The sequence below is a fragment of the Triticum urartu genome, chromosome 5A (genome assembly GCF_056163025.1).
Source record: "Triticum urartu cultivar PI428250 chromosome 5A, HENAU_Tu73, whole genome shotgun sequence".
NCBI classification, from domain to species: Eukaryota; Viridiplantae; Streptophyta; class Magnoliopsida; order Poales; family Poaceae; genus Triticum; species Triticum urartu.
In genome coordinates, this window is record NC_141877.1 from 76473716 (window position 1) to 76484988 (window position 11273).

Sequence of the window (11273 nt, forward strand, 5' to 3'; positions counted from 1 at the left end):
ATTTTTTTGACACGACGATGCTGAAATTTTCTAGGTGCTCCAGGAGGAGTTATGTCAATAAATAAATAAATTTAAGAGCTCCAAAATATCTAAAGTTGCTCTGAGTTTTCCTAGCTCTAATTTTTTCTTTTGTACACTAGGCTCCTCCGAAGTCATCTCACGATGAAAATTTACATGTACCAAGAAAATTTGAGACGCTTTGGTGTCAAACAAACACAAAGTATCAGATTTTTTTGAATTTGCTTGCTATATTTTCTGAACATACTGTTGATGCACTTGGGTGCAGATGCAGGGATCTACTAGTACTACTATTTGCTCAAATGGTCAAAAACAACTATGCAGGGCCTCTCCTAATATAACAGAAACAGTTTCAGCATCCAGCTTGGTTTTCAGGGGAGTCGCTACTCACTATCCAAGACACTTTGTCAATGAAGTGACCATGACCGAATCATCGGTTTCCTCGTCGGGGCAAGCAAGAGGCTCTGGTGCTGGGACCAAGATGTTGCGGGAAGGATCTGCCGCCTTCTTCACCACTTCATACTTGAGCCCCTTGTTGTGGTCGGCGGCATCAATGGAGATTGTTGAGCCTTCGCCAACTTCTCCTTTGACAAGCATCTCACAGATGGTGTTCATCACATTCTTCTGTATCCACCTTTTAATAGGCCTTGCACCGTACATCTGTGACAACACAAAGTTTGAACAGTTAGTTACCAAAGATTGTGTATGATTTCAAAAACGAAGCTGCTTTACTTACTGGCTCGTATGACTCTGACAAGATAACATCCAATGTAGCATCACTCGCGTGTAGAGAGATGCCCTTCTTAGCTACTCTGGCAGCAGCGCCCTTCATCTGGATTTTCACAATCTCCTTCAGTTTGTCGTGTGAAAGTGGCTCAAATATCACAATCTCACTCAGCCTGTTGAGAAGCTCGGGCTTGAAGCGTTTCCGAACCTGCACAAACATATGTTAATCAACACCGAGGCTACTGCAGCATTTACAGGGGCAGTAAAGGGTTCACAAACCTCTTTCATTACAAGCTTGTGTGTTTCTTGCATTGTGTTCTCTCCAACCATTCCTGCTGCAAGGTGCTTTGACCCAAGATTTGAGGTCATAATGATGAGAGTGTTCTTGAAATCTACTGTCTGGCCTTTGCCATCAGTTAACAAACCATCATCAAGGAGTTGAAGAAAAATATTGTACACCGAGCGATGCGCCTTCTCCACCTCATCAAACAGGATGACACTGTATGGGTGCTTCTTGACTTTTTCAGTCAGTTGCCCTCCATCGTCATAACCATAATAGCTGTAAGATACACAGGAGCATCATTAAAACCAGCCAAACTAAACACTGGGTATGATGTGATAATGTAATGTAATGTTGAAATAAAACACGCAGACAATGTACAAACCTTGGAGGTGCTCCAATGAGGCGCAACACAGATCCCTTCGTACCATATTCGGACATGTCAAAGCGAACCAACATATTTTCATTGTCAAATAGCTGCTCGGCAAGAGCTTTTGCAAGCTCAGTCTTTCCAACACCAGTCGAGCCCAAAAATAGAAAAGAACCTATTGGTTGGCCCGGCTGATCAAGGCCGACTCTGGAACGTAGGACTGTCTGTGCAACCAAATTGACCGCCTCATCCTGGCCAACAACTCGCTCGTGCAATTTGTCTGCTAGGTGTAGTAATTTCTCCTTCTCCTCTTGATCAATAGCAGCGACAGGAATTCCAGTCCACAGGCTCACAACCTTTTAAATAAACAATATAAATATCATTGGAACATGACATGCACACAACACTCTGAAACAATGGAAATTATTCAGGCTAGGAATGCATACCTGTGCGACCTGACTCGGATCAACAATTCCTTTCTTCACTGCATTTATAGATCTACTTTGTGCAGTCGCTTCTTTTTTGTTGTAAATCCGCGTCATGGTGCCACCGGTTGCTTCATTTTCGTTGTCGAGCAGCATCCTTGCGGTAGCGCATGCCTCATCAATTAGATCAATTGCCTTATCAGGAAAATGGCGATCTACGATACATACAGACGACAATAGAATCCATCAACTTTCTCCAAGGGACATAATATACATATTTGCCACTCGTGGGTGCAAGTCAATGCAAACATCGCAGGCATGACCAAACAAGAGAAAGTAAAATTCTGCATGTACCGGTGATATAGCGGCCGGCGAGCTCTGCGGCAGCAACCAGAGCAGCGTCCTGAATTTCCAAGCCATGGTGGTCTTGGTACCGCTGTTTAAGCCCTTGCAGAATGGTGACGGTCGCCTGCACGCTCGGCTCCTTGACATGAACCTTTTGGAACCGGCGCTCGAGTGCGGCATCCGGCTGAATATACCTGTGGTACTCTTTGAGGGTGGTGGCGCCAACACAGCGGATGCGGCCACGGGCCAGCGCCGGCTTCAGCAGGTTGGCGGCGTCCGTGCCACCTACGTTGTCGCCGGCACCAAGAAGCATGTGCATCTCGTCGATGAAGAGGATCACCTTGCCATCCCCGTCCTCTGCGCTCTTTATCACGTCCTTGATGCGCTCCTCAAACATGCCACGGAGACTAGTCCCGGCCAGCATGGCTCCGAGGTCGACCTCTACCACACGCGCTCCGGCAAGGCTCGCAGGGACTTTCCCGCTGGCAATGCGCTGGGTGAGGCCGTCAATGATGGCCGTCTTGCCGACCCCTGCCTCCCCGACGAGCGCGGCGCAGTTCTTGGTCCGGCGGCAGAGAATGCATATGACCCTGTCAATCTCCTTGTCGCGTCCGATCACTGGATCGCCCTCGCCCTCGGATAACGCCCCCATCTTCCGGCCGTAGCTGCGGAGGCAGGCGCAGGATTGGTAGTATCTCCACGCTGCCCAGCACAAGCCAGCAGTTGCTCCAAGCCAGAGCACAGGCTCGATTTCTCGCCAAACCCTGGCCAGATGTCGCGAGGCCACGACCCCCAACTTCGACCCTCCCATGATGCCAAGCGATAGCCTGTTGAGATTGTTTGTGCCGCACAGGGCAAAACGTTGGATTAGTTCGTGTATATATATAGAAAACAAAGTACCCCAGATGTCGTGTTCTACTACGATTAGACTTTGAAATTGTATGCACGGTCGGATTCCCAAACTGTAGCCGTCTCGATTAGGGGGGAAAAATGTTACCTTTCTTCGCGCGGTTGCTCCAGTGCTCGCCTCCGCCTGCAAACCTCGTCGCCTCGACCTGGTCAGGTGCGCGCCGGCGCCGCTCGAGTCCGAGTGTGCCGCTCGCCGCCGCGTCGGATGCCTCGTCGCCTCGACCTGGTCAGGTGCGCGCCGGCGCCGCTCGAGTCCGAGTGTGCCGCTCGCCGCCGCCTTGGATGCCTCGTCGCCTCTACGACGGCAGGTGCGCGCCTCCGCAGGTCGACTCCCAGCCCGGCGCTGACTCCTCGCCGACGCCCTGCATACTCGACCTGTTCAAGTCTCCGCCGCCGCCGGTAGCTGCTTGCCGCCGCTCGAGTCCCAGCCCGGTCTGGTCACGCCCGGTCTAGTCAAAGCGTCAAGTCTAGGGCTGCTGTTTGTGCGCCCGAGCAAGCCCCCCTACATAGCCCAAGTCATAATAGACACCTCGTTAGTGATAGGAACGTCTACTTCTATTAAAACGCATCGTCAGAAATTCAAATAAATCCAAAAATAATACAAACATCAGAACTTGCCTTTTCGGTTACGCTAATTCTCAGTCCACAATTAGCTTTTTTTTGAAACACTTGTAATTTTATTCATACTCATAACAACTTCAGATACGCTGATTTGAACCTAAGATCCAAAAGAATACAAAGTAACTCCTATCATTAAGAATTATAACGAAATCTTCTGAAATCACCTTCTTCAGGTATCAATCTCTGCGATTGGACTAACGGTGTTGTCACTCTTTCACCCGCACGAATATTATCTATTAATGGTTTTTTAGAACGCCTTGAGTCGCCCATCCAAAAAGACAAGAAGCCTTGATCGATGAACGTACATGGGCCAGTGATGACCCCCGAGAAGTGCAGGCCATCAAATTACTATATCTTCACCACGGCGTCAATGCAAAAATTCACCTTACATACCAACAAAAAAGCTTGACACAACAACATAAACTCATCAGATCTGAATAAATCGGTCTGTGAGGACTGAAAACTCTCCTCATGACACCGCTAAAAGAACAAGAGGGAATTTATTATCGCAAAAATATGATGATCACTAGATGTTGATAAAGAATATAAAGATCTTGAAGATCTTAGGTCCCCATCTTTTAGCGCTAAGATGACAGTCGAGGGCGAGGGGACTTAAATTTCTCAGATGACGACGACGACACGAGAAAACCCTAGCAGTCTACAATTAGTTTTTTTTGAGCAACGACAATTAGTTATGTCTCAGTCGACGAGATATATTATACTCCTACAATTTGATTGATTGATTGATCTCAGTCCAAAACGTACTGCTTTGTCCCAGCGGGTAGACGGGTATACGAGCTTTGCTTTCGTTCTTACCGTGGGCTGTGGTTGAGTTGGTTAGGTGGACAGTGGTATCCCCAACCCATCAAGGTTCAGATCCTGGTGCTCGCAGTATTCCTGAATTTATTTCAGGATTTTCGGCGATGCGCTTTCAGTGGGAGGAGACGTTCCCGTCGACGACGAGGCGCCTACGGTGACTTCGTAAATCTCAAGATGATATGCCGGCTCAGTCTCTCGGAGGTGCTCATAGGGGTAGGGTGTGCGTGCGTGCGTTCATAGGGGTGAGTGTATGCGCGTGTATTTGAGCGCTTGTGTCTGTACTGATACTCAAAAATGTGGCTTGCAGTCCTTTCCATTTTTTTTCATATTCTCATATATGTCTCCCATGTAAACACTATGTATTTTTCTTTGTTTCTTGTTGAGCTTGTGTGTACAGTAGGAGGCTCACTCCGTGTATACACGTTTCTTTTTTCTTTTTATATTTCCTTTTTCCTTTTGTATATTAGTGTATTTATTTATCATTTTATTTTTAAGTTGTTTTTCACTTGTATTTGTATTTTTCTTTTTTACTTTCTTATTTCAGAGAAAAATGGAAGATCTAGATTTTTTTATAGAATCAACATATATAGACATTTTGACACGCATTTTGAAAAATTCCATTATTTATTTATTTTTGGTCATTTGGAACTACTAAATCATAATGGATGGGGACTTCATGAAGTCCCACTCGATGCGGAAGTCGTCTGCTTGCTTCAAGATTCACGTTGGAGAGTGGATTTTTTGTTTCAGCATGTTTAGGCTCACGACTAGCCCGTTATTTTTATTCTATTTCTTTTCGGGTTGGGCTCTTCCTTTTTGTTCTTTTGTGTTACTTTTTTTTGTCAGACCTATTGTTGGTTGGGGTTTGCTCGACAGGCCTGTTTTTCTTTTTGTTCCTTTCATTTTGGACTGTTTTTTTTTAATTTGTTGTTGACTTCCTTCTATAGTAAACTGGGGTTGTTCGACAACAAGGAGTTAGGGATCTGGGGGGTTTGAGAGTAAGTGCAGAATATAAACCCACGTCTAGTTGTTTCATATTTATGTTTTTGTTTTGCTTTTTGTTCCTTTTTGATTTTATATTGATTTTTATGTTCATTTTACTTTTTTACAAACATCTTGCTTCTTTCTTTACGTTCTTGATATTTCTTTTTCTTTTTCTTCAAACATTATGTATGGTTTATGAATTATATATTCCTTTGTATGGATTTTTTTTAGAATCTGCAATGTTTGTAGCAAATACAGACTTTTAAATGGACATTTTAGTATAATTTATTTTAAATATGGGATGACCATGATTATTTCACATGGATATATGTATATATGCAAATATGTTTCCCAATTATATATATTTTCCTCCATACACTTTTTTTAGTTTGTTTGATTCATATCTTTTGACATGGTATTTTTTAAATAGGTTTTTAGATTTAAACTTTTTTCGTCTCTCTTATATGCATGGTGTTTTTTTTTGGTATTTGCCATATCACTTTTCCTTGTCCTTTAATGATACTTTTAGAACTTTTTCTTGCTATCAGTAATATTTTTACTATCCATTTTGTTATTATTTTTTGTTAAATAACAACTTTTAATTTTGAAATTTGAAAACATTTTGCCATCTGGTTGCACAATTGCCCCCGACCGCAACTACATGTCTTCAACGCGATTGCGGCATAATAATGTTTTGTGAGGGGAGGGGGCATATCTTCAATCAGCAGCAACTGCAAGTGTGACCCCCAACTGCAGTTGCATGTCTTCAATGCGACTACAACTTGGTATAGTTTTGTCGAGGGAAGGGCAGTTGCAAGTCTGGCACCAACACACAACTGCAAATGTCGCCCTTGATTGCAATTGTATGTCTTAAACATAACTACAACTTGATGTTATTTTGGGAGGGGTAGATGCATGTCCGCCACCAACACGCAACTGCATGTCGCCACTGACTGCAACTGCATATCTTCAATGCAACTACAATTTGGTGATGTTTTGTCGTGGAGGTGCAGTTGCACGTCTGCCACCAACACGCAACTACAAGTGCTTTCCACGACTGCAACTACATGTTTTCAACGCGGTTGCAACTTAGTGATGTTTTGTCGGGGGAAGGCAGTTGCATTTTTGCAACCAACACACAACTGCAAGTGTAGCCCCCCGACTGCAGTTGCATGTTTTCAATGCGACTGCAACTTGGTGTTGTTTTATCGAGGGAATGACAGTTGCATGTCTGCCACCAATACACAACTGCAAATGTCGCGCGGTTTGCAATTGCATTCTTCAACATGACTGCAACTTGGTCTTGTTTTGTTGGGGAAGGGGCAGTTGCATGTCTGCCACCAACATCCAACTGCAAGTGTTGCCCCGGACTTCAATTGCATGTCTTTCAACACAACTATAATTTGGTTTTGTTTGGTCGGGGAGGGGTTGTGGCATGTTTGCCACCAACATACATCTGCAAGTGTCGCCTTCGACTACAACTCCACGTCGTTAATGCCATTGCAACTTAGTGATGTTTTCTCGAGGGGAAGGGGGCAGTTGCATATCTGCCACCAACTCAGATGCAAGTGTTGCCCGTTGCATATCTGCCACCAACTCAGATGCAAGTGTTGCCCCTGAAAGCAATTGCATGTCTTCAACGCGATTGCAACTTGGTGTTGTTTTGTCGGGAGAGGGGGGGAGGCAGTTGCATGTCTGCCACTAACACGCAACTACAAATGTCACCTCTGAAGGAAATATGCCCTAGAGGCAATAATAAAGTTGTTATTTTATATGTCCTTATTCATGATAAAGGTTTATTATTCATGCTAGAATTGTATTGATCGGAAACTTAAATACATATGTGGATACATAAACAAATATCGTGTCCCTAGTGAGTCTCTACTAGACTAGCTCGTTGATCAAAGATGGTCAAGGTTTCCTAACCATAGACATGAGTTGTCATTTGATAACGGGATCACATCATTAGGAGAATGATGAGATGGACAAGACCCATCCGTTAGCTTAGTATAATGATCGTTCAGTTTATTGCCATTGCTTTCTTCATGTCAAATACATATTCCACTGCTGCAGGACGCTGCTAACGCGACACTATGATCAGAGACCCTTCAACGAAACTGTGTGCGATGCAATAATCGCAAACCGTGATGTAAAAAACCGTCAAAAAGGTGCAAAACATTTGCGATGATGGATGCATCAAACACGGTTCGGATTTTAGTTGCGTGTGCGATGCAGGGCATACAGTTCAGTTCAATTAACTATTTGCGATGAGGAAAAACAAAAGAAATGGGCAGCCAGATGAAGGTGTGTGCAATACACAGCATACGGTTCACTCGGATGAACTGTTTGTGATTAGGCAACACAAAAGAAACGGGCAGCCAGATGAAGGTGTGTGTGATGTACAACATACGGTTCACTCGGATGAACTGTTTGTGATTAGGTAACACAAAAGAAACGGACAACAAGATGAAGGTGTGTGCGATGTACATCATACGGTTCACTCGGATGACCTGTTTGTGATTAGGCAACACAAAAGAAACGGTCAGCCAGATGAATGTGTGTGCGATGTACAACATACGGTTCACTCGGATGAACTATTTGTGATTCGGAAACACAAAAGAAACGGTCAGCCAGATCAAGGTGTGGGCGATATACGACATGCAGTTCACTCGGCCTTGTCGTCAGTGTGTGACCTCTGTGGCAACCGTTCGCTCCTCACTAGCCTCTTCTTGTACCGTGGCAACCGTCCACCACCTCTTCGCCTTTCCCTCTCGATTTGGAACTGTTGTCGCACGCTCTTCCTCCCTCCATTTGCCTTCACCATTCCTTCTGCCATTGTTCGATCATCTTCTCCATGGAGGGAACAGGCCGGAAATGACCCCGTTATTCTTGCCCCGATTTGAAAGATGACGTGGTGGAGGAACTCATTGATCGGTGCGACGTCATCACATTTGCTAGCATGGCAGGTTCATTCAAGACTATTCTCGACTCAACTAATAACATCATTACAAGGAACCCAAGGGTCCAGGAGTGGTTTGATCTCCCCTATCTTCTTTGTCGTGACCTTGCTGACTGGCGCGGGGATGAGGGAAGCCTCGCCTTGTGCAAGTTGATGCCGCTTGATAATGATACGCATGATGTTAAGATGCATCACTTGAGGGCAAGGCTTGGGCAGGCGCAAATGGAGATTGGGTTGTTTATATTGGGTACAACTGCGAGTGGGAACTTGTGAATGTGTACACTCGTCATCGGGTTCCACTTCCAAAAATCCCAGACTGCCCAGAGGTTGAGTACACCGGTATTCTATGCGAGTTCAAATACGATCATGGTGACTATCATCTACAAAAGATAGCAATTTGTCGAGTTCCCAACCGCTCTTGGGATTACACGAACTATGAAGTTGTTGCTATCTTCGACAAGCTTGTTGCCGTCCTTACTTCCACGCCTTGATGGATATTGCTCAAAAATCAATTTCTGTACACGGATGAGTACTGTGATGCAATTCAATACGAGGGTCTTGTGTTTGCTGCCACCACTCGTGACACTGTTTTTGCATGGAATCCTGATGCTTTTGGTACGTTTGTCTTCCATCTAATTATAATTGTTTCATCCACATGCATGCGGGTTAGCTAGTTTCCCTTTACTAATTAACCTTCTTATGTTTCCAAGGTCCTGTGAACATTCCACCACCTATACTTGAAAAAAATTTATAACCAAGGGGGAGATGACGATGTTGATTATCACGAGCATGAGGACGAGCAGGACCCATATACTCAGTGGCACCTGGCAAATTATTCTGATGGATCACCTCTTCTTGTCTGTATACAGGGCACTACTGATGTTACTAAGGAAGCATGTGTTGTCTCACATGGTTGCACTCTCTGGACCTATTCCAACATCCGTTGCAGGGTAATCAGGATGGATACTAGTGTACTAGTGCCAACACCTTTTCCCTGGTTCAGTATTGAAAGTCTTGAAGGAAACTCACTCTTCCTTGGACAAAACTATCCACTGATGGTGGAAGGTGATCCAGCTGCTGTTGACACAACGTTACTACCATTTATGAGAAGCTACTGTATCTATACCTCAGACATTGCTATGCTTCCCTACTGTCCCAATATGGGTCCTAACATAGGCCGCTTCAGCCTAGATGATCAGTCCTGCATTGGTCTCGAGATTGACAGTAGCTGGCCCTTCCCAGAGAATCACTTATGGTTCAAAGCAAGCGTTTCCAACGCCGACGAGTGGTTGAGCTGAAGTTCATTTCATCGCTTTGTTATTTGTTGTGTGAGAAAAACTTTACTTTACTAGAATGTTTTGTGGAAATGATCTATAATCCAACATGTACCCTCGTTGTCATTGTGGGTTGATGACTTGTTGTATGTAATTAATGGTACATTTGCATATGCGTCCATCAACTCACGCCTGCTAGTGGTGTCCATATGAACAGTGCTAGTGATTTTAGTTGCAAAAATCAGATAGTGCTAGTGATTTTTAGTTGCATATTTTGACAAATCACAGTGTTACAAGGTTGACAAATGGCAATGTCACTAGATAAAGAAATGCCAATCTTTCCAGTTTGACAAATGGCAACATACCCAAAATGACAGATGCAAATCTTACCCAAAGTTTTTCTACGTGGTTGCACACGGGTCATGCAAAACAACCGTTTGTGTTGAAGGGATGCACAAATCCTGCACTGCGAGGGAAGACCATAGCTCTCACTTTGCATATGGGTGTTCTATCTAAAATGTTTGCGATCAAGAGCTACAGAAATCCTACTCGGCACATTTTCCCTTGGCTTCCTGGGGAAGCTATCGGTTTGCATACGGGTCTTCTAACTAAAACATTTGCGATGAGTGTTTTATATTTAAATACCATTGACGTTTTTTTCAAAAGAAAATCGTTTGATAAGTCTGTACATTAATAAAGAAAAACTCAAGTTCATTCAAACCATATCTTTCATTCAGTCACATTGCGAATTATATTCATATGATCGAGAATTCGAGATACAGTATTAAAACCCAAAAAAGCTATTTCCGGCGGCGACAGAGGTAGCGTGCCGCACCGTCGTTGTCGTGGTCATCCTCCAGGACACCGTTGTTGAAGTCTTCAAGGCAGCACAAAATCTTCTTCACTTGTAAGTCAAACATCATGTCGTCGCGCAATCGATGGGCAGGGCACGGGAGGACGGCAACTGGCGCCGCTAAGAGGTAGCGGTCGACCACATCGTCCCATGCCGCTGAGGGAGGCAGGCACACGGGCACGGGCATGGGTGCGGCGGGTGCAGCCAAACGCACGGGGACCGACGCCGCGGTGAGTGGAGGGGCGCGCACGGGCAGGGGCACGGGTGCGGCGGGTGCAGCCAAACACATGGGGGCCAGCGCCATGGTGGGTGGAGGGGCATGCATGGGCACGGGCATGAGCGCTGGCGCTGGCATGTACATGAGCTCGAGCGGGTCCGCGGAGACCTCGCTGACGCCCGCAGCTTCCAGCTCTGCGATAGTGCTCTATGACCGGCCCGTCAATGCTACGGGGATGGTCGCTGGCGCGGGCGCGGAGATGAGAGATGGGACGGGAGCGGGGCCAGCAACGCCGCGGCCAACTTGTTCTGGGCCATGTCCATGAGGCCCAATTCCTCCTTATTTTCTATCTCCTCCGGCTCGGAGTCAACTTCACCAAACTTGAATACTAGTGGCAGATGATCATTCTGCGCCATGGCGTTGGTGGAGGTCTGCGGGAAGGAGGGGAATGGGAGGCGAACAGTAAGGCCGCC

The 11273-nt window shown here is 45.4% G+C and overlaps 1 protein-coding gene across 1 annotated transcript; it reads right to left on the reverse strand.

Moving 5' to 3' along the window:
- Positions 1-211: 211 nt before the first annotated feature.
- Positions 212-3575, reverse strand: LOC125507936 (chaperone protein ClpB1). Its single transcript, XM_048672468.2, has 7 exons — positions 3162-3575; positions 2174-2991; positions 1841-2034; positions 1410-1750; positions 1024-1303; positions 755-952; positions 212-678 (listed from the first exon to the last, which is right to left on the reverse strand). Exons 2-7 carry the CDS (start codon positions 2973-2975, stop codon positions 409-411), a joined length of 2085 nt encoding a protein of 694 aa, XP_048528425.1. The 5' UTR covers positions 2976-2991; positions 3162-3575; the 3' UTR covers positions 212-408.
- Positions 3576-11273: the final 7698 nt, after the last annotated feature.

What these genes read in the sequence shown, in the direction of transcription:
- LOC125507936 (XM_048672468.2), bottom strand. Translation starts at nt 2,975, where the DNA reads ATGGGAGGGTCGAAGTTGGGGGTCGTGGCCTCGCGACATCTGGCCAGG. An exon ending in CGCCGGCCGCTATATCACCG is followed by an intron (nt 2,035 to 2,173) that starts GTACATGCAGAA and finishes TATGTATCGTAG; the next exon opens with ATCGCCATTTTCCTGATAAG. An exon ending in TGTCAGAGTCATACGAGCCA is followed by an intron (nt 679 to 754) that starts GTAAGTAAAGCA and finishes GTGTTGTCACAG; the next exon opens with ATGTACGGTGCAAGGCCTAT.